This window comes from Zootoca vivipara, chromosome 3, assembly GCF_965207765.1.
Source record: "Zootoca vivipara chromosome 3, rZooViv2.hap1.1, whole genome shotgun sequence".
Classification (NCBI taxonomy): Eukaryota; Metazoa; Chordata; class Lepidosauria; order Squamata; family Lacertidae; genus Zootoca; species Zootoca vivipara.
In genome coordinates this window covers 54135931-54162406 of record NC_142586.1, presented here as the reverse complement: position 1 = coordinate 54162406, position 26476 = coordinate 54135931, and the positions used below count along the sequence as shown (strand labels likewise).

General features: G+C 43.3%; 1 protein-coding gene across 2 annotated transcripts; it reads left to right on the top strand.

Moving 5' to 3' along the window:
* Positions 1-16966: 16966 nt before the first annotated feature.
* HDDC2 (HD domain containing 2) lies at positions 16967-26241 on the top strand. Of its 2 annotated transcripts, none has more exons than XM_035109238.2 (6): positions 16967-17085; positions 18788-18909; positions 20503-20605; positions 22848-22916; positions 23745-23883; positions 26094-26241. In XM_035109238.2, exons 1-6 carry the CDS (start codon positions 17041-17043, stop codon positions 26189-26191), a joined length of 576 nt encoding a protein of 191 aa, XP_034965129.1. In that variant the 5' UTR covers positions 16967-17040; the 3' UTR covers positions 26192-26241. The 2 variants fall into 2 exon arrangements, with proteins under 2 accessions (XP_034965129.1, XP_088522232.1); XM_088666106.1 differs by lacking the exon at positions 26094-26241 and adding an exon at positions 24525-24705.
* The last annotated feature ends 235 nt before the right edge of the window (positions 26242-26476 follow it).

The window sequence follows — 26476 nt, the reverse complement described above, 5'->3', positions numbered from 1 at the left end:
TTTGCAGTGATGCTTTATTCAAGAACCAAGACCAGCAGTGGAAGGAAGATCTATACGGACAATGTATTACTTGAAAAATTATTTAAAATATATTTTTATTTAATCAAGAACATGCAAAATGAAGAAAAACAAGTAAACATACACACACCAAATTAATAAATAAATGAATAAATATAAATTTGGGTCATTTAATTCACCATCTCTGTTTCTAAACACAGGTGTGGATCTTGTGGCCTTCCAGATGTTGCTTGTTGCCATGGTGACTGGGACTGATGGGACAACATCTGGAGGGTCACAGATTTCCCAACAGCTGAAGTTGCCCGACAGCAATCTAAATGTACTTAACAGGGAGTATGCAGCATTAAACACAGGTACTTACTTCTGAATAAACCTGCATAGAACTGCATTAGTCAGCTTAAGTTTGAGAAAATAAATTAAAAGGGGACTGGAAAACAATATTCAAATACTGTAATTGTTCCCACAGCGAACAAGGAAAGCAACCACCCTAGATTACTACCGGAGTTGTTCAAGATCCAAAGAATGACATGGCCATTTTTTCAAAAGCAGGGAAGTTTTCGACATCTGTTTCTCAAACGCCAGCTATTTCCCACCTGCCTTGCGGCAAACTACTTCTGAAACTGAGCTGAGTTTCAGAAACGGTTTGTGACAAGAGATGACATTTTGTGCTGCCATTTGAAGAGAACATGAAAAAGGGGCTGCTGTCAACCCCCCCAAAAAAACACCACAAATTGCACCCCCCAATTTTTTTTGTGTAAATTCTAATTAAAGTGGGGCATTGTATGAGATGGCATTTTGAAATCTTACATATGGAAGCAGTCTTAAAATAATCCACATTGAACCATGCTATTGTTTATCCAGCTCAGCATCTTCTCCAATAGTTGCCACGTTCTTCAGAAATGTTGCATTTCATACAGGGCATAATGGTAAAGGGCTTCTTTCTTTGCAATCCATTCTCAGCCTCTCCCACTATGTTATAATGTTTTGTTTGGTCTTTAAATAAATGTGTACCGTATATTCCGGCGTATAAGACGACTGGGCATATAAAATGACCCCCAACTTTTCCAGTTAAAATAAAGAGTTTGGGATATACTCACCATATAAGAAATACGACCTGGCATATAAGATGACCCCCGACTTTTGAGAAGATTTCCCTGGGTTAAAAAATAGTCTTATACGCAGGAATATACAGTAATCAAGATTGTTTGCCCACTAGTGGCATCGGGAGTTACATTACATTAATACAAACACACAAACAAACATATATACAAATAGAAAATTACAACTAAAAAAAATTGTTTTTCAAACCTTTTGACACTGCAGACAGCAGAACCTTTCCTTTGGATGTCAGTGCTACACCATTTGGACCAAACTGCATTTAGAGAAAGAGCCTGCCAGTTTAGCAGTGTAAAAAATGGTGGGACAAAATGAAAGAACTGCAGCTTTTCACATGCTCATGACCAAGAAGCAGCTTGACGCCAGCCAGTCTTCAGGTGCATACATAGTTGATTTTAAAGATGTCAACAGGGCAGAGTTTTTATTAGGAGGGCCGGTGTGGTTTGTATTATTGAGGACAAATAAATGCACACACATTAAGGTACTACAAGCAATTGTTGGGGTATCCCTGGGTTCCCATGAGAAACTGCAAATTTTGTTATCTGCGTCACAGCAGTGTTCAGACCGGAGGCCAAGGCAGTTTAAAAATACCAACAGTGCCACAGATTTCCCAGGCCATATATAGTTCACACGTCTCACAGGAGCAGGAAAGGGTTGCAAACAAACACATACACACAGAACCCAGGCAAGAGAGAATGTGGCAGGATATGAAGAGACACTACAACACAAGCTAACAAAAGAATATCAGCTTTCTAGTAGCATATTGTCTGTATTTCAGAAAGAGACAGAAAGAGGGCAGGAAGGAAGACCTTGTTTTCTGTAAACACAGAAAGAGAAAATTACAACCAGTCTTGTTTTGACAACATAAAGGCTTGCTGATCTTTCAGCAATGATTTGCTCTCGACGAAGGCTGGGATTCCTCACTCAAGAAACCCAGCTAGGAATCCTTTTGGAAAGAGAAAAGGAATGACAGCTTGACATCAATTGTACAAGATACAACCCTGAGTTCTCCAGTGTGAAATATGGACGGTATAAAATGCTTTCTGCGAGGCTTGTTTCCCCCCCCCCAACATTACAAATAACAAATAAATTAAATGCAGATCTCAAGGCAACCCTATCTCACTCCGCAAAAGCCTTCAGTTAAGCAGGGCTGCCTTGATAGGACTTTGTCAGAAATGTGGCCTATAAATATTTGAAATAAATGAAAATCGAATAGCTACATAAAATATTTGTTTAACAAAATAAAGGTAAGCTTCCTTGCAAGTAGTCAAGATGGAGAGAGACAGGGGCAGGTGGGTGGACTTAATGGCTTGTGCAGCCTCAATATCATGAGCAAATATTTTGATTACATTTTGGTCATACTGAGTCTTGATATAATATTTAACTAAAAAATCGGAGGATGGAGAACTCTACTGCCATCTGTCCACATGTATGTTGTGGAGAGTCTTGCAGCTTTCATTATCTTTTCGAAAAAGCTGTTTTTAAGGCTTAAGAACATCAGAAGGACAAAATATTTGACTCAAAATGATCGTGCCCCTTTGTTTAATCACAGGCTTGGGTCTAAAGACATATAAACTCAATGGCTAAAGGAAAGCCATACTGATCCAGTGAGTAGACTGAAGTGAGATCTGGACATCCCTGTTTCTAATGCCATGGCTGACCAGGAGTCTTAACTTAGACCTCATTTCAGTCGCACCCAACGGACCATTTTGCAAAATTCCATTGGTTCAGCTAGAGCAGCTAATACAAAATCTGAGAGCTACTTTTGTAACCAAAAAGAGACACTTTTGGCCTGTCATGTGTTCTCCTAAATATTTGGTTGTGCCACCCAAATGTGCTGTAGGCATGTATGTGCAAGGCACATTGCCTTTGATTTCCAGCTTCCTTTTCGCAGTGGCTCTTTATGTGGCTGGTTTTCTCTCTCCTTCTTTTGCCATTCTAGGACACTGTTCAGTTTAGCAAACAGAAAATGGATAGCTTCCTGGCTCACACTCCCTTGTTTAATGAATAGCACAACTAATTAACTGATGGTAACAGTGGAGCTGTTCTTGGCTGCCCATGGATCTTACTGAGGTCATAATGGCTGTTGGTATTGTAATTTATTGCTCTGTAAAGTACTTTGAGATACAGTACAGTGCAAGGAGACCACTCAGAAGGTGCCAAAGTAGTGACAAGTCAGGATTTTCCTTAGGACGGCAATATGTTCCATACTTACAAGTCGAAGTAGTAAAGAGCTGGAGACGTACACTGGCTCCAAAAGAAGGATGAAAAGATTTCCAAATATATCCATTATTGTGTTAAGGAGGTTGGGCTTTCTTTCCTCCCCCCCCCCCCCGCTTTTTATTTTTATATTAAAAAGCCATTCTTAGCAGTAATTTTGTGCCTAAGAGAGGAACACAGGAGGAATATGAACAGCTCTAGTCCATCCCTCTCACATGGCCTACAGGATTATGTGCCCCATTTTAGGACTTTTAAGTTGTACTCTAGTTGAACTCTACTAAATTAGCTGAACACGATGCCACATTCCCTCTTTTCTACAGGGATAAAAAATGCTGGATTGCATCCCAGTCTCCCGCAGATAGCAAGGTCACAGGATATGTTTGCACCTCTGTGCCACTTCTAATGCAATCATGTTACATATTCCAATGCATTTCCTAGTTTATATTCACATACACCAGGGGAGGACGATAACTTTGATCACATTTTCCCCCCTTCAGTCATAAGAGCAAACCTAGTTACCTGAGCACGTCTGTGGACTCTGCTTCTTCTTCTTTTCTTTTTTCTTTTGCCTCACCTGGCATTGTGCATGTTTTGTCTTTTTTAAATAATGCTCCCAATACTTAATGTCTGGGGGAAATAAATAGTAATCACTTTATTCTAACACACACAGAGAGAGAGAGAGCGAGAGAGAGAGAGAGCGAGAGCGAGAGCGAGAGAGAGAGAGCGCTGTATTCACATTAGTAGCTGTACTGAACTATCCTCCCAAGTAAATCATTAGGCAGCTTCATCTAAAAAGCAGAACATTTTTATCTTATCATTTATGTTGATATTATTTTTTAACCACCGAAAACTGGCATGAAAAGAATCAAACTGATCCACACAAGCCACTTAACTGCTTTGTGGATCATTCTTGTGGTCAAAATAATAGAATGTGTAGCATTTGTTTTCTTCACTCGTTCTTCCAAGGACTTGAAAGAAACCTTTTTTTCCTTTACAGCAATGGCATGAGGTTGGTAAGAAACATAAACACCGGAGGTGGTCTATCTAGCTCAGTATTGTCAACACTGACTGGCAGAGAGTCCCTAAGGTTTCAGGAAGGGTGAGAATGACTTGTGCTTCATGGTGGAAGAGGGATCTGAATCTTGGATTCTTCTACCCTTTCCATATACAACAGTACAATCATTTCATGTTACTGTTAATTTGATGGAGGAAGTTTTGCAAGTAATGCTATATGCTAAAGTAAAGGTAAAAGGTAAAGGACCCCTGGACGGTTAAGTCCAGTCAAAGGCGACTAGGGGGTTGCGGCGCTCATCTTGCTTTCAGGCCGAGGGAGCCAGTGTTTGTTTGCAGACCACTTTCCGGGTCATGTGGCCAGCATGACTAAACCGCTTCTGGTGCGACAGGACACCATGACGGAAGCCAGAGCACACGGAAACACCATTTACCTTCTACTTGCACTGGCGTGCTTTCGAACTGCTAGGTTGGTAGGAACTGGGACAGAGCAACGGGAGCTCACGCTGTCATGGGGATTCAAACCGCCGACCTTCTGATCGGCAGCGCCACCCATGTCCCCTCAAGTAAAGTAAAGTAAAACAGAAAGGAACAAGAGGACGGAATCTTGCTGTAGCCCATAAGAATAAGTGCATTTAAATATAACTAAGTAATAGTCAGACTGCTAAGGAAGAATGCAGATACCTATCTGTCCTCCCTCTTGGAATGAGTCCCAGCTTGAGGGTCTGGTTTGGAGTGCTTCCAGATAGGGGTTATGTCACAAAAGGGGGGGGGGGTCAGGGCAGTCTTGAACAGGTCGGGCGCCCTGGCGCTGAGGGGTGGAGATCGCACAGCGGCCCGGCGCCCCGCGCCACCGGGACTCTACCTAGAGCTGGCCCTGAGGGGGGTTCAAATCTGTATCTTTGGTGCACAACCACCCAATTTGGGGGGGGGGGGTATTAGTCTTAGATTTTTCATATGTATCCCACTGTTTCCTGTCTGCACCTTGATGGAATATTTATGGGCTGTGTTCTCTGGCCCTTTGCTCAATCCCATCTTCCCCACCCTTCACTACCCCTTTCTTGTTCTGGGTAGCATGCAGCCATTTATGTGTCTGTGCATAATGCAGCCCCTGGTTTCTATGGGGAAAATGGAGGCATGCTTTTTGGTGGTGGGTGAGGCAGCATCCATTTTCATTGGGGGGGGCGGGGTGGGTTGTTTTGTTTTGTTTAATTCATAGGTCTCGCAGAAGACTGATATTTAGCTATAAACAAGTATCCTGAAGCACAGTAAATTGCGTAAATGGTAAAAGTGGTTAAAGTTGGACCCTCCTTCCCGAGCACTTCTTTAATTATTATTATTATTATTATTATTATTATTTATTTATTTATACCCTGCCCATCTAGCCGGGTTCCCCCCCCCGCCACTCTGGGCGGCTTCCAACACACATTAAAATACATTAAAATATCACAGATTAAAAGCTTCCCTAAACAGGACTGCCTTTAGGTATTTTCTAAATGTCAGGTACTGGTAGTTGTTTATCTCTCTGACCTCTGATGGGAGGGCATTCCACAGGGCGGGTGCCACTACCGAGAAGGCCCTCTGCCTGGTTCCCTGTAGCTTTGCTTCTCGCAGTGAGGGAACTGCCAGAAGGCCCTTTGCGCTGGATCTCAGTGTCCGGGCTGAACGATGGGGGTGGAGACGCTCCTTCAGGTATACAGGACCGAGGCCGTTTAGGGCTTTAAAGGTCAACACCAACACTTTGAATTGTGCTCGGAAACGTACTGGGAGCCAATGTAGACCTCTCAAATCATCACACACCCACACACCCCACAGCTGCTCTGAAGCAAAGCAAAGGACACTGGGAAATCTGATCACATCTAGTTTGGCAGTCAGTTAAAATAGAATCAACACATTTGTTAACCTAAATCACAGAGTATTACCAGTATGAAACGCTGATGGAACTCCATTAGGATCGTTGTCATAATAAGCCATTTCTTTACAAAGGAACAAGTAAAGCAAGTTAGAAGGGAACCATAGAGTCAGAAGATACACTTTCCCCAGAAATTATTTTAATTTAAGATAATCTAACCAACATGCTCATCATCTCTCATCAGCCTCTTGTCATTAAGCTGTCAGGTCTGGTTTGGCAATTTTTACAAAAGTTCCAGAAGATGCTTTGAGGAAGGAGGAATCGTACTGACATGATTTGTAGAAAGCCAGCCCTGCTTAAAAACAGGCTGGGTTACTCAAAGTCAGATGGAGAAGATTTTATAATGTCTTGGATTGCTGGTCACTAGTTAGCCTAAAGGTCAGCCAATTCTTATTATCTTAAGCAATTATGAATGCCACCAAATGCTTTTCAGCTTGAGCTTTGTGTCACTGTTTGCATTTGCCTGGTTAAGTTAAGTGCAAGCAATGGATATGATTCATGTTGAATCATTCTTAAAGCATTGCCATAATCTTCTGAATGTCACCACTGTGACTTGTCAGTACATGAGGTACGCTGTAATGCAAGACATCTACATGCCAGTTTATCAAAATATAAATTCCGTCTGGCGGAATCATTTGTCTGCCAAGAGCCTTGAAATATATTCTGGGATCTTTGTGTATAGGAAGAAAAATTTGGTACACTGAGGAAACTTTTTTCTTTTTTTAATGACCACTTACCAAATGTGTTATGCCCACCAGTTGGAGTAGTTGGGAAGGGAGGAGAGATGGCAGAAAGAGCTAGGCAAAAACAGGGCACAACTCTATTGAAATGCTTGAAAACAGTCTAGCCGTTCAAAAGCTAAGCACCCACTGCTTGATAATTGGAAGGTGGTTTCTTCAAACCATGGCAAGCACAGTCAACTGCTGCTGCTATCCTTTGTGTATATGTGTGTGTGTGCCACAGCTGTTTACCATTCTTGGGATTGCTCTGAACACCTAAAGACTCTAAAGTAGAGGCAGCTAATGTGATGCTCTTTGCAAATTGTAGACTACAATTCCCACCAGCGCCAACCACCATGGTCAACAGTGAGAGATGGTGGGAGTTGTAGCTCACAACACCTGGAGACTGGAGTGAACTACCAGCGGTGGCTACCATTGCTCTGAAGTTTCATAAGAGGGTTATCTGGAAGTTAATGGGTGCTTAATACCCAACCTACTGTAATAGTCCTCATTTGTAAGAATGCTGTTCCAACCAAACTTTTACAGGTAGAATAAGCGTAAAACAGCCAAGACCTAGGGCCCAAGTATGAAGGTTAGGATTATATATATATTATATGCAACAATGTTAAAAGTCATCCATATATTCATATTTAATAACCAGTCTTTAATACATCCTGTTTGATCATTGTGAATATACTTGACAAAAATCTGATTACGTCTTCCTGTTAGGTTGCTCTAAAGAACACTGTAGAAGGTAAGTGGATTTTTTAAGTGTCACTGTGATAAATTTAGTGGGATGCAAGTGGCACTGTGGGTTAAACCACAGAGCCTAGGGCTTGCCGATCAGAAGGTTGGCGGTTCAAATCCCCGCGATGGGATGAGCTCCCGTTGCTTGGTCCCTGCTCCTGCCAACTTAGCAGTTCGAAAGCACATCCAAGTGCAAGTAGATAAATAGGTAGCCTACTGCTCCAGTGGGAAAGTAAACGGCATTTCCATGCGCTGCTCTGGTTCGCTAGAAGTGGCTTGGTCATGCTGGCCACATGACCTGGGAGCTGTACGCCAGCTCCCTCGGCCAATAACGCGAGATGAGCGCCGCAACCCCAGAGTCGGTCATGACTGAACCTAATGATCAGGGGTCCCTTTGCCTTTATGATAAATTTAGCATGTGATATTCCTCACATTCTGGAATGAGAGGGTTTTCCTTCACAAAAGTGACAGCCAAGAATCTCAAATCTAGAAAAGCAGAAGAGCAGCTCATGACCAAAAGTGCCCATTCACATGCCCCTGATTTCTTTCCATCATATTTAGTTAGAATGGATTTTTACACATTCATGAGGTACATTTCCGGGCAATTCACTGCTGGCTGCTGGGCGCATATATCATAACACCATGTACTTGACTGTAAGCCACATAAGCACTGCTGTTTTATTGCTGATGAATGCTGATAAAAGTGTTGTTCTGAATTATTCTCACATGAAATAAAAGCAGATATGCTTTCTGTGCACGGGGTATTACAGTACGTTCTGCAGTGCTCTCTACAAACTGGACACAATGTTTTGTTTTTATAAGTAACAGATGCTCACAAAACACTGTCTGGCAATCTAGGCTTCCCCCTCCCCTCCCTTTCCTCCCCTGCCACATCTCACAGAGATAACACATCTCTGAAGCATCATATACTTTACCATGGAGCTTGCTGTATGGAATGGGAATGTGTAATTCCCAAATGCAATTAATTCTCCAGATATGGATTTAAGCCCATGTAGTTGATTCTTTAGGATGTCGCTGAAAGTTCCCTTCGCCTGTCAGTTGCAGACCCTCCAAGTGTCCCTGTTCTCCAGGAACAGCCCCAGATTTACAGAAGCTGTTCTGGTTTCTGATTTGATCCCAGAATGTCCCACTTTTCCTTAGGACATCCCTATTTTCATCAGAGAAATGTTGCAGGGTACACAGTTGGCAAGGTAGGACGCAGCTGGTATCCCTGAGGTCACAAAAGGGCCTTTGATCCACTGGAAGCCCCAACTAACTGAAAAGGAAGAGGAACCCATTTTTGCCTATTCTCTCTTCTCCTTGCTGCTTTTCACATTGCTCTGGAGGGGCCCCCAACCCTTTGAAGCCCATTTTCAGGGTGTGTGCTGGGAGCTGCAACGGAAGGGTGAATAGGGTTGCCATATGTCTGGGAATTCCTGGACATGTCCTCTTTTGAGGGTCCTACATGCCCACCTGTGGGGAATTTTACAGATTAAAGCAAATGTCCTAGATTTTTGGGTTTTAAAAAATTGTGAATGGGCAGCTCTGGCATGGATGATCCAGGCTCTGGCTCTGGCTCTGGCGTGGGTGGCCTCAGCAGTGGCAGCGAGGCTATTGGGCAATTCTCAACAATTTTTCGTGTCCGGATTTTTACTTCTTGAAATATGGCAACTCTAGAATACACAGAACGAGCTTCCCTTCTTCTTCCATTAGTAGAGGCATCCACTGCATCAAAAACCTTTCCTTGAACAGAAGGGCATAGCAGATTACACAAGGGATATTTTAAATAACCTTGATTCTAGGATCCACATATCTTACTGAGGGTGAGATATGTCTGGATCTGTGTATATCCTCAGCTTGTCATTTATCATTAAAAGGAAAAAAATCAGCACAGTAGGAAATCTCCATGTTGACATACTCACATTGGTGGCTTAAAAAAAAAAATCTAATCGGGGAAGGAAATGACCTTACAAGTACAATTTACAAGGCTAGGTCAACAGCCTCTGCTAGGCAGCAGCCAGGCATGACTCCCTCCTCATTCAGGAATTTTCACATCTTTCTAGGATTTTCATCTAGCCAGCCACTTGCAACCTAAGAGTTCCAACAAACATTGTCCTTATCACGCCAGCACTCATTTTGGTTTAGAGCTTTTTATTGATTTTACTCCCCAGCTCCATCTTCAGATGATCCAGTATGACCCTCCAGCCACACCCTTTTAAAAAGGTACTATTTGCTTTCAAAATGTACTTTTAAAATTTGAATTGGGAAAAGACGCAGAGAAAAAACCATCTTTTGTTTTAAAAGTTTTTATCTCATTATGGGCATTTCCAGACTGCCAATATTTTTGGATGGGATTCAATCACAAGTTGTGCACCTATAGTTGATTTGAAGCTCTTGCATAACAAACTTGCTTCCCCCAAAGTTCAGACTTTTGGTAATAAACAGACGGCATAGTCTAATCTCCCTGCAAACAAATGAGGATCAAGAAGTAGAATTGTGCTTCTTGAGTTTATGTCAGTGAAAAGCTTCTTTTGGACAGAAAAGCCAAGGCCCATTTCTTGCTCAGGGCGATGCCAGCATTGCCCCCAAAATACTATCACAGTTCTACTTGTTCCTATAGCAACTTCATAAGAAAGGCAAGTATTGACATAAGAGCAGAGTCCATTTTCACGAGCTTCAGGGTTCATCTTGAATTGTACTGAGCAGATTTGCAAAATAGCCTTCCCTTCAAAAACCCAAAGGATAATCACACCCCAGAGAGATCTGTGCAAAAGCCTCAAAAAGCTGGTTTCTAAGGAACTGTCCAGTTCCTAAACTATCCTAGAGGTCATAGTCAATAAAACCTCCTGAGCTGTGGAAGCAAGGAGCACTACGGTCCCTGAGCTGAGCCACAGAGAAGTCGCTCCAAGTGACTGCTTGCTGGTAAAAGCCCTGGAACAAGGCCAATAAAAAACAATACGATGGCAACCCTAACGTTTTAAAGTAAGCCATCAAAGTGAAAATTGTCCCATTTCTTGTGGCTGAAAGTTTGCGCTACCCTAACAAGTATCAGGTTTGTGCAAAGATGCTATCAGTCTGTATGTTGCATGGGATCATTACTAACCCTCACGTTGCCAATGAAAAATATACTGCTGGTGGAGAATGCTGAAGAATTAAGGTTAAAAGCTCAAAGAGGCTGAGGAAAGGAAGAATTCCAAACCGTCACTGTGTGGCAATATTGGGGAAGGAGGAAAGGGTCTCGAGAAATTTGTTACAGCTGGAAGTGCTGGAAGAAAGAAATGCAAAACGGCTGCTATTTCACAAAGAGTGACATCTAGATCCTTTGAGCAACAAGCAGAACACTTGAGTGTTCTTGTTTTTGATTTTTGATTTTTTTTGGTACTCTGGGGACTAGGTGGAGTTTACATTGTTCCATTATACAAAGAGGGTGCAATTTGTAATGACCAGCAGAAGGAAGAAAATGTACCTTTCTCTTTATGCAATTTCTAGGTGAGAGGGGAAGGGACCTGAAGCAGTTTTCAGAAAAGACAGCTTAAAATCCACGGAATCCTGCATGAGAAGGACCTTCCAAATGAGAAGAGACAAGTTGAATAGATGGATTATAGCACTGCCTGCTTAGAATTATTTGATCTTCTGCTATGAAAAAAGGGGGTTCTTTGCATTTCAAAACATCCAGACTTCTGAAAGGATAGCAGCACTATAAACCATAAGCAAAACCACCTTTTAAAGAAACTGCTGTTCATTCATGTGGCTATACTTGAGTATTTATGATGAACTGGTCAAGATATTTTTATTTAAGTCAGAACAGAGGCTGTCAAATATCAGGGCCATTTTGAACCAGTGGATAACAGACTTGTTATGCTACAAACTGCTCTTGCAGAGAAGCAGGGTCATTTAGTTCCCCTTCCCCCCACTGACCTTGAAAAGTGTTTGAAAATACAAAAACATTTTAGAAAATATGCACATACATTTGAGATTCTGGATCTCATTGTCCAGTTTCCCCCCACCAACCAAAGAAATAGAACAAATGTATTCTTTAAATTATAAAACAACATTCTGTGGAGTGTTATTTTGGTTTTACTTATTACTGAAAAATCAGCTTCTATTGAGGATTTTTGTTTTTATTTTCAATTTGGGCACAAGGAACATTAACAGGAAAAAAATATTGACTAGTTGTTCCAGAAGTGTACTGTACTAGATAATGTGAACTTAAAATGTTTCACTGGCTTGCTCACCCCAAAATCTTTTTCTCTTGCTCAGCAAACCTAAGACATGGATATCATATTTGAGGATCCATATTAGAAGCAATTATTCAGCAGATCACTGTAATTAAATTAAATTTATCCTGCAGAAATCCAGTACTACACAGCATATCTACTGTATTTTGAAAGCAATGCCAGTATGGCATGTAAAGCAGACCAGAATGTGTTTGTGTGCATTTGTTATATATATGTATTCATTGTTTTTATATTGCCAATGGTGGGTTTTTTTGCACAAAAAAAGCAGACATGAAGGAGGCACAAACTTTTCCTATCTCCATGATAGCTAATCTAATGTAAAATGAAATGACATATACAGTACTAGAATCTAGCTGATGCTCCCATAAGACCAGACAGAAAAATCATATTCCTTCTGCCTGATAGCCGAAGGTCCTGATACTTTTAAAGCAGGCAACAATCCATGGCAGAATTCATCATGATAATGAATAGTTCTGTTGGCAAAAAGAAAATATAGAGTTTTGTGGCACCTTACAGACTATCAAATTTATTGTGGCTTAAGATTTTGTGGACAACATCAGATGCATTAAATGCTATCCTCTGCTGCAGGCACATTTATTTATTTTTATCTGAAATATTTATACACCGCCTTTCCTTTGAATTCAGAAGGCTTTGATCACAAAAGAAACGACAGTTAAAATACAAAATAAAATAACAGCCAAGAAGCCAGGGCAAAGTAGCGAATAAAATCAACTGTGACTAAAGGCCAGCAAAACCTAAGCAATACAAGCACGGTTGGCGGAAGAAAGAATTGTAAACAGTGAGGTCGGAAGGAAATAAAAACATAGAAAATTACAGACGGTGATAATTATGTTTTTAACATTGTCGCTTTACAAAAAAGAAAGAGAAAAAGACAGAGGCGCTGACGTGCAGCTGTGCCAATTCGGTTCGCAAGGGACAGCGCTGAACTTCTTTGGCGTCTAGAGCTCCAGCGGCTTCGAGGCAGCAGACGGTGGGCGAAGAGCGCCACCTGCCGTCGTGAAGGAGAATGGCCCGAACCCATAAATACCTAGTAGAAACTCTTTGTTCCGCACAGCAGATGAGTAGTATTAAAGGACCGCAATCCCCTTTTGTTTTGTTTTTTTGCTAAATGGTTGAACGGTTGAACGGTTGAGGGGAGCCAGCCTCCTTCCGTGAATCATCCGCAGCATTCATGCACCGTCCAGGCCAATGCCCGATGAGCAAAATGTATTATTAGCCTATTGGGGCTTCATTTGCACCGTCCGCCCCCCCTTTGATTGCTCCCAGGGGGCGGGCGGGATGGCGGACCTCCGGCTTCCTTGGGGACGGGGGTGCCCAGGACCTGAGGGGGGGGGAGCTAACTTCTGAGAGTGCCTGGGGATCTCACACTAGCAAACAAGGCTCGTTAATTAAATCGAATGGAAACTCACGCTGCCATTCAAGGAAACGGTATAGATAATAAAATCATCATTATTATTATTATTCCAGTATTGTTTTGTGAACATTTGCTGCCAGAAGGCGATTTATTATACAGAAAAAAGCAATCAAATACACGATAAGACGAGCTGATAGCGGAGTTCCACGTATAGCTCTGGTGGCAGTGACCCACTAGTACTTTATTCAGCTAAGCAGAATCAACAACGGCAAAAAAGTTGGATGGGAGACTATGAGGCAATCACTGACTCCTGCCGGCTATATGTGGTATTTCATCTTTTGTCTCCACCGCAAGGAGGACTTCAGCACCCCAAAGCTCAAAGAGCAAAGTTTCATTTATTTACACTATGGTTACCAGATTTCCCCCCCAAAGAATCCGGGACACTCACTTTCCTTCTCCTAAACATGCAAAATCCTTCTTCGTGAGCTTAGCAGGGGTTGCAAATGGGGCCCTGTGGGAATGGGAAAGGCGGTGGTTACAGAGCAGTGGTTACAGTAGCAAAGAGGCTCTGTGAATGACCTCAGCACCTACAGGAGCGCTTTGATGTGGGACGATGACCTGGCAGAAGTTGACCAGTCCTTATAGTAAAACTGGCACTGCATACACTTGTTCCCTGTTCCCCGCCTAGTGCTGGGCAGCCGTCCCTGTTCCCCTTCTGCTCAGCGCCACTGTCCCTGCCTCCTCGGGGCATCTGCGCCTGCGGCCAACGGGAGAAGGAGGAAGAGCAGCGGCAATTGCCCCAGGGTGTGTGTGTGAGAGGAGGAGGCCAAGCCACTTTTACTTCATCACCTCCTGCCTCTAGGTGAGGTTTGGGAGAACAAGCCAGAGGAAACACAACAGTGCGATGCAGTGGTTAGAGTGCGGGTCTCCAGGACATGAGAGAGACCAGGGTTGAAATCCCCTCTGGGCTATGAAGCTCACTGGGGTGACCTTGGGCCGGGAACTGCCTCTCAGCCTATGCCCACCTCACAGGGCTGTTGTGGGGATTGAAGGAGGAGAGGATCATGGAGCCACCTTGAGCTCCTTGGAGATGAAGGTGGGATATGTATGCAATAAATAATAACGAGAAGGGGGGGAGGGTTAACACAAAGGGAAGAATCCTCTGGGAAAACCAAGCATCACCCTTGAAAGCCCTAACATTTGTGGCTGCCTGCCAACCCTCCCCCACCTCCGCACCCCCCAGTGCCCTGCTGCTTGGCTCTGCTGCTGATAAGCAGCAGGAGAGACAGAGGGGAACAGGCAGCAGAGGCAGCCCAGTGGGGCCTCCAAGGAGGTGTTTTTTGGGGGGAGGGGCCTCCAGGGAAGAAAACGCGAGAAAACGGGGCTCCAAGCACAGCACAGCTGACTGACCCCCTTGTGGACGTCGGTGTATAAAACGCCACAGAGTCAAAAATGACTCAGTTGCTCCACTAGGCGGCAGCAGCAGCAGGAAGGACTGGCAGCCAACACCTCCCCCTGGGGGTGGGCGATGGGTTGGTTAAGGAGCTTTCCTGCCTTACAGCAAGGCTTGCATAGGTTTGGAGGGGATCCCAATTTTTTTTGGGGGGGGGGGACACGGGGTGTTCGTAGTTAATTATCCTTTCCAGCAACTTATGCCGGTTGCAATGGTAGTCCGGTTTTGCTGTAAAAACCGCAACTTCTGGGCAGGTCACGGGCCCCTACATGCATAAGACAGTGCTAAAGGCGTCCTCCACCCCACCCCCCGCTTTTGCTGCTGTTATTGATTACTGTTTTTGAAGTTTGCTAGTTTGCTATCTTGTAAAAATGCAATGTAAAAATACACTTTAATTCTCTGCATATTCGATTTTGTTTGTCAGGCTAAAATGTAACAACAACAAAAGTACTTAAGAGTGTTGTGCGCTCAGGTAATTCCTAATTCACGTAATTAATGCTACATACATTATTTATATGGGTATTTTAATGCACAGTAAGATTATGTTCTACCATGTTACTGTTATTTGTTTGTAAGCCGCTTTGGGATCTTTTGAATGAAAAGTGGCATAGAAATAAAATCCATCTGTCCAAACCCTTTGCCTATTTTATATGGTCTTCCAAGCGTGCGTTGAATTACAACATGGGTGGGTGTGTTTTTTAAGGGGCTTGAATTGTGGCGGAGCTTGTTTCCTAATTAAATGTTCTAATACATACTTGGCGTACTATTAACATTACTTTGCAAGTTGGTGGGGAAACTCACTGAAGAGAAAAGGGCTTAAATATGCCACAGAACAAATTTCTTTCGCGTAATACATTGTAGCCTCGTTGCAATGCGCATGTAGCTGTCCATTTGTTAAGCAGAAACAGCCCCGGTCTGTATCTGGATGGGTATCTACATGGGAGTGCAATGTGCTGCATAAAAATTCTCCCTTTTGCGGCAACTTTTTCTTCCTCTTCTGGCTATTGTATACATTGCAGTGGCGTTTTAAATGCAGGGCTGGCAATCCAATATTTATATCAGGCTAAAATGCAAAAATTTAAATACTTTTTTCCCCTTTTTACCGAGTGTGTGATGTGGTGCGTTCGGGCAGTTCCTTTTTAATCACTGTAGGAGGCGCTGTGCCTATGTAAGAAATCATGACTATTTAACGGTAAAACGAAATTTAAAAAATCCTTCCAGTAGCACCTTAGAAACCAACTAAGTTTGTCATTGGTATGAACTTTCGTGTGCATGCACCCTTCTTCAGATACACGGTGAAACAGATACCCTGCTACAGTCCTTATTTGTGTGTGGTTATAGTGAAGCCTCCCTTTCCAGCTGAGGGATCCGCGCCCCTTCCTGCTTGCACGCAAGTAGGAGTTGCCTTCCATGCCTGACCCACTGTGCACCGCTCCCCCCCCCCTGACCACCACCGAAGAACCAACAATTCAGGGGCTGCCCAGGCTCATGGAGAAAGCAGATAGAAGCCTCGGAGGAAGGGGGGAAACGTGGCTGTTGAGGTCGAGACCGCGGCCACCCCTCTGCCATTGCCATCGCTGCAGAATAAACGTCGCAAACGTGTAGTAATGAGCCCCCCCTATTCATTGAAAAAAATCTGGTAACCTTAGGTTACACGTGCCAAGAACCTTGGCTGAAACAACACGATTTCCCCTCCTCCCGAGCAGCTTCACGTTGAGCACACCTGGAAATTCAGCAAAATTACGCGCATGCTTCGCTTCAATGGGTGTATTTGCTGTGGAGTGGCAAGGGTTTAACCACGTGCTACGAAATATCTACAGAAACCAGGAGGAGGAAGGAAAGTGGGGGCGGCTGCGTCGGACTCCGCTTTGCTTCCCACCCTCGAGAGGGACGAGGGGAAGCGAAGCTCCTGCTTTTGAAAACAACGTCCTGTATCCTTAAAGAGAAGAAGCCAAAGAGACCTCCGAATGCCTCGAGCTGGCAGAACAGGTGCAGAGGACGCCTCGCGCGCATCCTCACGAGGCGTCACTTCCCCACAACCAAGGCTTTCACGCGTGCGTGTCCATAGGTTGGCTGGCGTTCGGGGGCGGGGCCAATGAGCAGCCGAGTGGCGCAGGAACCTGGAAGCCGAGCCTGTGGTGACGTCACTTCCTCCCCACCCACTCTTGGGCAGGAAGGCGGGAGGCTGCAGCTCCTGTCGCCTCCAGGCTCTTGCGCTCGTAGCCAGAACCATGGGAAGCTTGCTGCAGTTTCTGAAGCTGGTGGGGCAGCTGAAGGTGAGCAGAGACCCCGACTGAGTGGACGGGAGCAAATGCGGGGTTGGGGTGTGTGTGTGTGGGGGGGGTGTCAATGCACCAGTTTTGCCCATCTTCGCAGTATCGTCTCCCAAAGGTGCTCCTACACAAAACTGCAGTGCAAATCCTACTTACCTGGGAGTGAGCCCCATTGAATGCAGCAGGACTTACCTCTGAGTAAGGATAATAATAATAATAGTAATAGAAATAATAATTCATTATTTATACCCCGCCCATCAGGCTGGGTTTCCCCAACCACTCTGGGCTGCTTCCAACAAAATATTAAAAATACAGTAAAATATCAAACATTAAAAACTTCCCTAAACAGGGCTGCCTTCCGATATCTTCTAAAAGTCAGGTTGTTGTTTATTTCCTTGACATCTGATGGGAGGGTGTTCCACAGGGAGGGCGCCACTGCTGAGAAGGCCATGTGCCTGGCTCCCTGTAGCTTCACTTCTTGCAGTGAGGGAATCGCCAGAAGGCCCTCAGAGCTGGATGATGGGGGTGGAGATGCTCCTTCAGGTATACTGGGCCGAGGCAGGGTTAGGACTGCAGTTTGCAGATTTTTCCTGCAACAAATCCTGTTGAGCTCAGTGGGATGTACAATTAGACCTGCGTAGGATAAGCCTAGGGACGTGGGTGGCGCTGCGGGTTAAACCACAGAGCCTAGGGCTTGCCAATCAGAACCTCGGTGTTTCGAATCCCCGCGACAGGGTGAGTTCCCGTTCCTCGGTCCCTGCTCCTGCCAACCTAGCAGTTCGAAAGCACATCAAAGTGCAAGTAGATAAATAGGTCCCGCTACAGCGGGAAGGTAAACGGCGTTTCCGTGTGCTGCTCTGGTTCGCCAGAAGCGGCTTTGTCATGCTGGCCACATGACCTGAAAGCTGTATGCCGGCTCCCTCGGCCAATAATGCGAGATGAGCACGCAACCCCAGAGTCGGTCACGACTGGACCTAATGGTCAGGGGCCCCTTTACCTTTACCTTTAGGATAAGCCTGCAATCATAAACATGTGCTTCTGCTCAGATTAGACTTGCTTAGTACAAAGGCACATACAATGTTTGTGTCTAGTCACCTTCTTAGCTGGCTGTAGGACTTCTATGTTCTGACTCTGGTTTAGGGACCCGGAGACAGGATATCGTAGAAATACTAAGGAATCTATTACGAAAGGGGATGGTGGTAAAGCCAAGGGACACTGGAGGAAAAGTTGGCCGGCCATGAAAGTGAGGTAGTTTACAAGTAATAAAAGGCCGAAGAGCAGAGAGGGCTTATGAAAGAAGCAAGAAGAAATGGCAGTTTGTGGATTGCCTAATAAATTGCCTCTGTTGCCTTGAAGAACCTAAAGACTGCAGTTAGTAGTTCAGCTTTGCAGTAAGCTTAGTAAGATAGTCGTAACAGGAAACAGGCAGGATCTATCAAAATTCAACATTTCACACCCAGTATACAAAACTATCCACCTGGGGAACTAGGAAGTAAATATTTTATTTCTGGGGCACAGGTGCTTATAGGAACACTGTCTTGGAATGATGTTTTTGTCTTTTAACAATATTAGTAAGCATGACTAACAGTCTGTTAAATATGGCAGCTTGCCTTTCTACATGGCAGTTGGGTATAAAAAAGAAGATACATGCAAGGGTTTGCCCTCCCCCCCCCTTGACAGTATTGCTTAAACTCTTTTTGCCTAGAGAGTCCCACGGACGGGCTGGGTATACAGAAATGTAGCAAATCCAGAGAGCGTTTCAGACCATATGTACAGGATGGCAATCATGGCTATGGTAACTGAAGATAAAGCACTTAATAAAGACAGGTATGTATACTGAGAGCAGTGGGCATCTTTAATGAATATGGGGGGCTGCACATTGTGGCTTAGTGAAAAGTAGCTGCACTGAAGTTCCATTCCTGATGGAATCAAGTTAGTTGCAACTGTCTTATTTTACTTTTAATTGGATCCAGGTTTATTTATTTGCAACACTGAACCATCAGTATTGTATATTGCCAAACTACACAATGAATAGAAAAACAGAAGTGTTGTTTTAATACTGCTTGATTGTATCAACTCCTGTAACTATTATTTAGGTGGGTCAAAAAGGGTTGACAATATTTGATAATCTTGGATTAATAGGAGGAATTCAGTGTTGTGCTGAATGTGGGCTTCTGCTAGCTGGGCAAGTCAGCTGAATTCAGGCCAATGTTAAAATAACATAATGGAAAATTTAGGCCATTATATAATTTTCAAAAATGTGTGTGTGTAAATTTGAGAGAGTGCCTTGCCCAAGATAAAGGATAGCTATAACCCAGGTCTAAGCCCAAGGATGTATTCCTCCCCTCTCCTTGCCATCTTTCCAGTATGTGTTTCTTTCTTGGTGGAATGTGGAATTCACATTCACCAATATGATTGAAGGACTTCTGCTGGGTAAATTAATATGTAATCTAAAGTTGTGCAATATTATAACTGAAGTAAATCCAGACAGGTTTAAAAATAGAATAAATTCAAAAGTTAAATCTGAGTTTAACTGGTGATAACAATTATTTTGCCAGGCTTACTACTGAAATTGTCAGGTTGGTATATTTACTTACACCAAATACCGTTTTATCATAACCTATTAAAACATCAGAAAGTAGTGAGCAAGCTTTTGATTCAGAGAACTCTTCTTCAGGCTAGACATTTTATTATTGTTGCTGATGAAGGAAGTCAAGAAAAATGTTTCAGAGCCTGATGAAAAGATTTGTGGCTCTGAAACATCTTTTCCTCTATTTTTAGCTACATCTAGCTTGAACGCAGGTGGCGCTGTGGGTTAAACCACAGAGCCTAGTGCTTGGTGATCAGAAGGTCAGCAGTTCAAATCCCTGCGATGGGGTAAGCTCCCATTGCTGGTCCCAGCTCCTGCCAACCTAGCAGTTCGAAAGCATGTCAAAGTGCAAGTAGATAAATAGGTACTGCTACAGCGGGAAGGTAAACGGCATTTCCGTGTGCTGCTCTGGTTTGCCAGAAGCGGCTTTGTCATGCTGGCCACATGACCTGGAAGCTGTACGCTGGCTCCCTCGGCCAATAATGCGAGATGAGCGCCGCAACCCCAGAGTCGGTCACGACTGGACCTAATGGTCAGGGGTCCCTTTACCTTTACCTAGTTTGAAGAGAGTTTGGGGGAATTTGGAAGCTTTGTATGACAGTGACATTTTAATTGATGTTTGGTCCTAATAGGATATTACACTACTGTTATTTTGGATTTTTATTGGAACCAAACTTAAGGTTAATGTAGATATTTAAGGAAATAAATATAATTGCACTAACCAAAATGAATTGCAGAATAAGTTGACAGGATGCAGAGATTGTTATACAATACTATCTTTTGTAGTTGCCTTTTAATAATCACGTCTTTAAATATTTTCTGCTTCCCAGATGCATCCGGTTAGCTCTGGTTCACGATATGGCTGAATGCATAGTTGGTGACATTGCTCCTGCTGACAATGTTTCCAAAGAGGAGAAACACAGACGAGAGGAGGTCAGTATGGTGGCACATGTAGCTTGATGGTCTATGGTACTTCTAAAAAAGAAAGGAGCAAGATTAGTCTGTAAAGTCTGAAAGATCCTCAAAACAAAAGAGTCTTGCAGAAACTTAAAGATGTAACAAAAATATTAAGCCGTAAACTTTCATGGATATGTGGTCATGTGGCCAGCAAGACTAAGCCGCTTCTGGTGAACCAGAGCAGCACATGGAAACACCGTTTACCTTACCGTCGGAGCAGTACCTATTTATCTACTTGCACTTTGACGTGCTTTCGAACTGCTAGGTTGGCAGGAGCAGGGACTGAGCAACGGGAGCTCACCCCATCACGGGGATTCGAACCGCCGACATTTCTGTCATCTGATTTGTGGCGTTTGTTCTCTTGAAAAGCGGCTGGCTTGTTTTTCCTATGTAGAATGAAGTTGGAAAGACACACAGGGTTCAGCCTCATGATACAAAGCTTCCATGGGATTTCTGTTATTTGAACTTGCACCTTTTTAAAGTTCATTGATGTTTTCTGTCAACCCAGTTGAGGACAAAATTGTTTCTGTGGCTCTAATAATGAAATTGAACAGATACAGGGTGACTAGAGGGCACAATCTTGTACTGTATTTTGCAAGAAATGATTTCTTACAGGAAAAGCAGTCTAGTTTGTGGGATTCCATAGTGCCTTTCTTTCTAGAAAGGAAGATTCAAACATATAGGCTCTGTCATCAGCTGACATTCAGCTGTCTTTTCTATCAGGAGAAGAGTAGATGGAAAGTGACTTATTTGAAAACTTCCTACCTCTCATGAAAACTGATCTGCATTCTGTGCCAGTAGCTGACATGTCAAAGGACAGTAAATACTAAAAGGCTCTGAGATATAAACTTGTTATGTGTGAAATATTTAAAGTAAGGGGCACCACACACAATCTGTGGCAGTGCAATTCTGTGAACATGGCAGACGTTTCCTATGTTCAGTCATTTGCATAGTGGACCCTTGTCATTCATATCCATTGGTGCTTTTTGATGATCTCCAGAGGTCACCCGTTGCTCCTTCCTTTGCCCCTTTATAAATTATACACGGGCTGAAAACAAGCTGTCTGCTGGGCAAGACTGTGTTCCTGCTTGCTATAGTGAGCAATGAGCATTGGAGAATGGACAAGGAGGCCTATAGTAGCTGCCTCCTCTCCCACTGCTCCTGGGCTTTTAAAGTAGGGGTGGGGGATTTCAGGCTGGGAAGGGGGTCAGTGCAGTTCTTCAGGCCTCCCTGACAGGCCTTCTCCCCAGGGCACCCCTACCTGTCCTCGTTCCCTCTCCCCCAAACACCTGAGTGTTTTTGCCTGGCTGCAATGTGCCCTTGAATTCTGATCATGGCTATTGTTTGCCCGGATGATGCGTAGGGTGTGTGTGAATGGGTGTAGAAACCAGCCCACTGTGCAAAAATAAAATTCACATTTGGCTTTGGCCCCACACACCACTGGCATGTGGCTTTCACAAGAGTGTCCAGCCTGGGCTGAAAAGTTAGCAACCAACAACCTTATGGATTCTTTCCCAGGGGCGGTCTTTGGAAATATTTGGTAATATGGCTCTGTGAGTGAGGACAGAATTTGGTACCCTTCTCAATTGGATCTTCTCAATTTTGTGCCATCTCGACTCAGCTCCCTGTACAGGGGAACCGCCTGTACCGCTTAAATCTGATGCTGCTCTTCCCATATCATGTAGGAGCTGCTGCAGCTTCCCATCCCAAATTGCCAAGAAAACTTTGAATCTATGTGGGAAGGGAGGGCTCCATTGTGTAGTTTATGCATCTACCAGTGTTAAGTTACATCAGTTTCCAGGAAAGGCAGTGCTCGCATGGGAGCTTCTTCCACAGAACTGAAGCTTTTGATGTTCCTTTAGTTGCTCAGGAAGAAGCTGACAAGAGGGTATCCTGCATAGTGCTTGAATTTCCAGATTATTGCTCCGAAACACATCTCACTTGCTTTGTTGTGGGAAGCACATGATTGCTTAATAGCTTGCATAATTTCCATCTTTTCGTTAGTACTTAAGATGATGAGGGATGAACTACATTTTGGAGGGAGGTGTGTGTGTGTGTGCGTGCTCATATTCTTTCCCCATTCACCAAGACCATCTGGCTAATCCTTTCAGGTTTTCACTGCCAAGGTGTGTGAGAGTGCAGCTCATCTCTGTCCAAAGCAGGGAAACAATAATGGAGTGACACCAAATAAAATGCAGGATTCTGTTTTTTTTTCTAGGAAGCTATGAAACATTTGACCCGGTTGCTGTCCGAGGAGCTGAGAAAAGAAATTTATGAACTCTGGGAAGTAAGTTTTAAACATCTAAAATGGCTTAAATATTTTCATTTTTTCATATTTATCTCTACTAAACATCAATTATATACCTATATAATGACTGTTTTTTGGAAGCATTCTTGGTGTAAAGCAGGCTACCAAGCTATATATGGATATGTTACAGGGGGAACTACTGGTAGGGAGACAATAAGCTTTCTGAGTTTGCTGCCTGCCTCTTTTTATAAAATCCAGTGGGGCTGTTATGCAGCTGAACGCCATGGCGAGCTGCATTGGACTTAGGAGTGGTTTGGAGTAAGGTTTGCCTGAGGAGACTTAACATATTTTGTATTATTGCAATGACTTCTGCCATAGGATAAACTCTAACCAACTGAGCTATCCAGGGTGTCAGTTATTAGAAAAAATGGTTGTAACCATATAGATTTGAGTTCAAAGTAGAAGCTGGTGTGCACTTAACAGTTAAAACTCAAAAGTGGAAGCAGATGGATCACCACAGGAGACTGGCATATTAGAAAGCAAGAACTGGTTTGAAAAAGAAAGTATTTGACAAGCATGTCTAACCAGTGGGAAACTCCTGTGTTTTGCAGTGAATGCATTCCATCATTCAGGTCTTATGAGAAACCTGTTGGCAAGGTATTGGTTTGGTTGATGCTCTCTTCAGCAGAAACTGGTGCTGCTTGTATTGTATTGGTTCTCAATATTTGGCTAGAAATCCTTTACATGGGTTAGACCAGTGGGCTCAAAAATGAACTGCTTCCCTTGTACAGCAGGGCATACAGTTGCAGTTTCTGTGATTTTTTCCTTCTCAGTAAAGTGGGTTACCACCTTGCACACCCCAATTAGGAATATGAACACCAGTCAACTGCAGAAGCAAAATTTGTGAAAGAGCTGGACCAGTGTGAGATGATACTTCAAGCCTTGGAGTATGAAGAGTTGGAGAAAAAACCTGGAAGACTTCAAGACTTCTATGATACAACGGCAGGTAAGACACACACACCCCTCCTTTTTCCGTAAACACTCATTGTGTAGCTTCGTATTATTTTTATAATGGAACCTGCAACAAACATTTGCAGAGTAAATGGAAAATGGTGTTTCAAACAGCCAGACATGCCACCTCATCCCCACCCCCCACCCTGCTAATCTTTTCAACCTTGGTGCTCTTTTTTCTAGTAGCACTGTTTTGGCTACATAGTTGCCTGAAGTCAGCACCCGAATTTGCTATTAATATATATTAGGGGTGTGCAGTGACTCTGTATCGGGGGCTGAATAATGAGGCAAAGTGGGGTGATTTGGGATGGTTCCCCCCTCCCTGCACTGAAGCACAATGCTAGTAACTGCTCCCTCCCCCAAGTTGGATCAGGGTCCCCTCAAGGGGACTCTTGTTTTTTTAGTATTCCAGCTCTGTGTTTTCCTGCATCTCTCTTTCTCTCGGCCAAAATGTTGCCTGTAGAGCACTGAAAAACACCGCATTTTACTTTATTTCTGTTAAAGCACAGCAGTGGAGGATTCTTAGAAACAAGTTAGAAGCTTTGTTTTTTTTAATCCTACATTGCTCTGCTTTAGTGGGAAAATAAACACAGCTCTTCAGATCTCTGCAGGGAACTAAACTGCCTCATATTGCAGGGCCTTATTGGAAGACATAAACAAGCACCAGAAAGGAAGGTGTTGAGTTTTTAAAAAACAGAATGTACAAGGAAGAACACATGCCAGTTGCCCTCCTACTAACTTCTCTCAAAAAATTTCTACTTATGAATTTTGGATCTTTATCTGGCCTAATAAAGGTTTTCTTTAATTTTGATGAGCACCTCTGAGTTCTGTTTTTTGTGTGGGGAATTGCAGTTCAGTGAATGAAATAAAATCCCTTTTGCTTCCCCAGTGAAAAGTCTCTATACCTGTTTTCGAGACGGGGAGTTAAGAGTCCTTTTTAGAGCATAGAGTAACTGAGTAACAGACTGGAATTTTTAAAAAGATAGAGATGCAGTGCCAAATTTTAGGGGCCAGTGCACACTCCTAGTATATATAGCTAATTATATGTATATAATTATAATGGTAGAAAAGTTTTGAAGAAGAGATCCAATATAAAACAATACTAAGCCCTTGGTCTCAAACACCCTTTCATTTGCCACTTGTTTTGAAGATCACAATCATGCAAAGCACCCCAATATAATATGGTTTGGACTAGTATTGGCTTCACCGGCTTATTCACATGGTGGGCAAGTGGGTTAAGCACGTATACTTCAGCTATGGTTGAATTACACCTAGTCCTTCTGGGAACGGTCGAATTCCTCCATGTGATGGACGCTATCACACAGGGAACTCCCTTGGAGTGGAGGTCCACATTAGAATCACTAACTGCTTTTGATATTCCCCTAGTTTAAAAACACATGCCCAAGTCCTGTTGAGCATGAACTGTCCATACCACTTCATGTCTCCAGTGTTTTGGTAATTCTCAGCCTACCTAACACTTTCACATGACACCCCCCCAAGCTTCATGAACCATTGATGGTCCCAAAATCCTGCTTTGAAAGGCAGGCAAGAATGTCACCACACTGCTGCTTCATGCTGCCACCTGGTGATGCCCTGATGCTTCAAGGATTAAGGAAATCACAGGGCATGAGCATCAGGAATTTTCCATACTTTGAAATGTCCCTTCCTAAAACTATAATAAGGGGTGTGGGTGGTACTGTGGGTTAAACCACAGAGCCTAGCGCTTGCTGATCAGAAGGTTGGTGGTTCGAATCCCCACGACGGGGTGAGTTCCCGTTGCTCGGTCCCAGCTCCTGCCAACCTAGCAGTTTGAAAGCACGTCAAAGTGCAAGCAGATAAATAGGTACCACTCCAGCGGGAAGGTAAACGGCGTTTCCGTGCACTGCTCTTGTTTGCCAGAAGCGGCTTACGTCATGCTGGCCACATGACCGGGAAGCTGTACGCCATCTCCCTCGGCCAATAACGCAAGATGAGTGCCGCAACCCCAGAGTCGTCTGTGACTGGACCTAATGGTCAGGGGTCCCTTTACCTTTTTAAAACTATAATAGTGTAAGAGCAGCTTAGTATAAAACATGAGAGGCTATCCAACATAACAAGAACAAGCATTTCTTGTTGAGGAAGTGTGCTTTTATCTCACTGCTATATTCTTGGTACATACACAGCAGAATGAAAAAAACATGTTAATGGTGATCTCTTAATCTACAGGAAAATTTAGTCACCCTGAAATAGTCCAGCTTGTGTCTTCCATAAATACAGAAAGAAATACAAAAATAGATGCAGCAAACAAAGATCGTCCATCTTGAGTCACCTTTCAAATGTTTTCAGCTGTATCTATAATAAATTATAATCTCTACTGTGTGTTTGGTTTTGCAGTATACTACCACTGGAATGCTATTCGTTTACTAAATACATTATAAAAAATAATAAAAAGTAGGACTATATGATGTAGAAAAGAGTTTTATAGAAGTCAACTGGACCCTTCACACTATTCAGTAGCATATGAGTAAATTGGATACAAAAAAGTTTCTGTGTTTGCTTCTGAGATAGGCTCAGTGTACATGCTAAAAGAGAGCTCCTTGTGAGGAGAA

Coding starts and splice junctions, on each gene's coding strand:
- HDDC2 (XM_035109238.2), top strand. CDS start 17,041: ATGGGAAGCTTGCTGCAGTTTCTGAAGCTGGTGGGGCAGCTGAAG. Junction 22,917..23,744: donor AAATTTATGAACTCTGGGAA/GTAAGTTTTAAA, acceptor CACCCCAATTAG/GAATATGAACACCAGTCAAC. Junction 23,884..26,093: donor CTTCTATGATACAACGGCAG/GTAAGACACACA, acceptor CTTAATCTACAG/GAAAATTTAGTCACCCTGAA.